We start from the raw sequence: 2,500 nt of genomic DNA on the forward strand, positions 1-2,500 counted from the left end.
GAAGAAGATGACGGGACCTGTCGGTCAAGCGCCGCACCTCTATTTTAATGTATACATTGTGGCTCCGGGTATGGGCGGACACGTTTGGTTGGCGCGTCGCTCGTGCCCTTCCCTCTCTTTTTGGCGGAGGGGGGGTGGCGGTTTTCACGCAAACCTCTGTTCCTGGCGCGAGCGCACTCACACTTACTCACTCTCACACACACACACACACACACACACACACACACACACACACACACACACACACACACACACACACACACACATGTATTGACTTCCTACCTCGGTCCAGCACCTGCCTCCGTTTGAGCGAGACGGGATGGAGTGGATTCGCATTCAGGTCAAGGGCCAGAGCTTCATGCTCCACCAAATCAGGAAGATGATTGGTCAGTCCACACCCTGCATGGGCTGAGTGGCATGTTGTGCGGTGGTGTTTGTGTGTGTGTGTGTGTGCATATGTGTGGTTGTCTGTGTGTTTTGTGTGTGTGTGTGTGTATGTATGTGTGTGCGTGAAAGTCGGTGTGCGTTACAGCTGACTATGTTGGTCAGCATGGACCTCACTCTTCCCACACCACGACAGGGATGGCTGTTGCTGTTGCGCGCGGCTTTGCTGTGATGGAGGATGTCTACAGCACCTTCAACCACGAATCGGTGAGCAGCGAACCGTGGAAGGGACTTCGTGGATGCTCACATGCGCTCTTGTGCTCGGGTGTGTGTGTGTGTGTGTGTGTGTGTGTGTGTGTTTGCACATGTGTTGTATCTCGCTATGCAACCACTTTTCTCATTGCGTTGACTCTCACCACTGCTTTACTTTAATGTTTGTGAGTGCACAGGTTGACGTTCCTCGCATCCCTGGCCTTGGTCTTTATCTCGACTCGGTGTTCTTCGACTTTTACAACAAGAAGTTCCAGCAGTCGCACCCGGTGAGGGCACACACACACACACACACACACACACACACACACACACACACACACACACACACACACACACACACACACACACACACACACACACACACACACACACACACAGAGCACCACATGCACACACACACACAGAGCACCACATGCACACATTTTAAGAGCTGTTTGCATTCATGGTGCTGACCAAGATATACTGCCCCCCTGATGTCTTCAACAGCCGCTGTCGTGGGAGGAGTGGGACGAGGAGATTGAGGCTTTCAAGGTCAGCGGATGCGGGGATGGAATGTGTCAATGTTCGCGCTGTTTTACCTGAAGTCGTGACGTCTACATGACATGCGCTGCTGCAACTACGTGTCTTTTATTTGAATGTGCTCAATGGAAGACTTTCCCACTCTAAACACACGCACACGCGCGCACGCATACTCACATACACGCACGCACACACACACGCACACACACGCACACGCGCACACACACCTCAGGCTGATCAGATTGTGAGCGAGATTCTTCGCCAGGAGAAGAAGCACGAGATCATCAAGCAGTGGCTGAGCAACCTCTACCACCACAAGTACGAGGCGCGCTGTCGCCACGCGGGCAACTCACCGCTGCCAGCACCGGCAACACAGGACGGTGACAACGACGAAGACGAAGACGATGATGATGATGAAAATGGCGATGGTGATGAGCAGCGGGGAGAGCAGGAGGAAGGCACGTCGCGGGCAAGTGCATGAGGAAAAGCAGTGGCTGGTGTGTGTGTGTGTGTGGGGGGGTGTGCGTGTGTGAGGATGCGTGTGTGTGTGTGGGTGTGTGGATGTGTGTGTGTGTGTGTGTGTTGGGTGTGTTGGGTGCTTGAAGCAGGTGCTTCTCTGCCGCGCGTATGTGTGTGTGTGCATTTTTCGCGAGTAAGCGAGCAACGTTCCTGGTTTCAATCTCTCCATTACACAGTGGGGGATCATGTTGCAAACTTACAGACAACAGAGGGTCGAGGATATGGGCAAGGGCGAATACACACACCAAACTCACGTGCGAGCAAGCAAGCGCCCACACACGTCATGTCATCATCACAGATGTACAGATGGAAAGTCAATCACGCGCGCACACATACGCACACATACGCACACACACATACGCACACGCAACCATACCAAACCACTCACTCAAACACATACACACAACACACACACACACAAACAAACAAACAAACAAACAAGCTGTGATGTGGTGCGGCGTGAGACCCATCAGCCCATGTTGTATCTGTTTCCTTCGCCGCGGCGGTGGTCGTCGTTCCACTCGTCCTGTGCACGCAACTTGTACGTCTCTGCCACGCTCGCCTCCTCAGAGTCCGGATCAACCTCCTGCGCCTACAGGCAGCGGCAATTGGAGGTGAGGCGGAGGAGGGGGGAGGAAAGATGCACGTGCGTGAGGGGGTGCGCGCGTGAAGGTATCATCTCTCACTTCTTCTCTCTGTTCTTCCTCGCCTTCCTCCATCACAACACCATCACTCACACATCATCATCACCACCCCAGTCCCCTGCCCCTACTGACCTGTGCTTCTTCCTGCTGCTGCCTGCGCT

General features: G+C 53.9%; 2 protein-coding genes across 2 annotated transcripts in view; one reads left to right on the top strand and one right to left on the bottom strand.

Moving 5' to 3' along the window:
• Positions 1-319: 319 nt before the first annotated feature.
• On the top strand, positions 320-1,657 carry PTSG_07888 (uncharacterized protein; the record flags this gene model as incomplete). Its single annotated transcript, XM_004991633.1, has 5 exons — positions 320-386; positions 581-651; positions 834-923; positions 1,144-1,188; positions 1,409-1,657. 5 exons carry the CDS (start codon positions 320-322, stop codon positions 1,655-1,657), a joined length of 522 nt encoding a protein of 173 aa, XP_004991690.1.
• Positions 1,658-1,837: 180 nt separating this feature from the next.
• The window catches only part of PTSG_07889 (uncharacterized protein), a 3,305-nt gene continuing 2,642 nt past the window's right edge, over positions 1,838-2,500 (bottom strand). The window contains exons 9-10 of the mRNA XM_004991634.1: positions 2,472-2,500; positions 1,838-2,287 (exon numbers count right to left, since the gene is read on the bottom strand). The exon at positions 2,472-2,500 is cut by the window's right edge and continues 136 nt beyond it. Of these exons, the coding sequence (XP_004991691.1) occupies positions 2,165-2,287; positions 2,472-2,500 (152 nt within the window). The 3' untranslated portion in view covers positions 1,838-2,164. The remainder of the gene's footprint in view (positions 2,288-2,471) is intronic.

Source organism: Salpingoeca rosetta (genome assembly GCF_000188695.1).
Source record: "Salpingoeca rosetta unplaced genomic scaffold supercont1.19, whole genome shotgun sequence".
Taxonomy (NCBI): Eukaryota; class Choanoflagellata; order Craspedida; family Salpingoecidae; genus Salpingoeca; species Salpingoeca rosetta.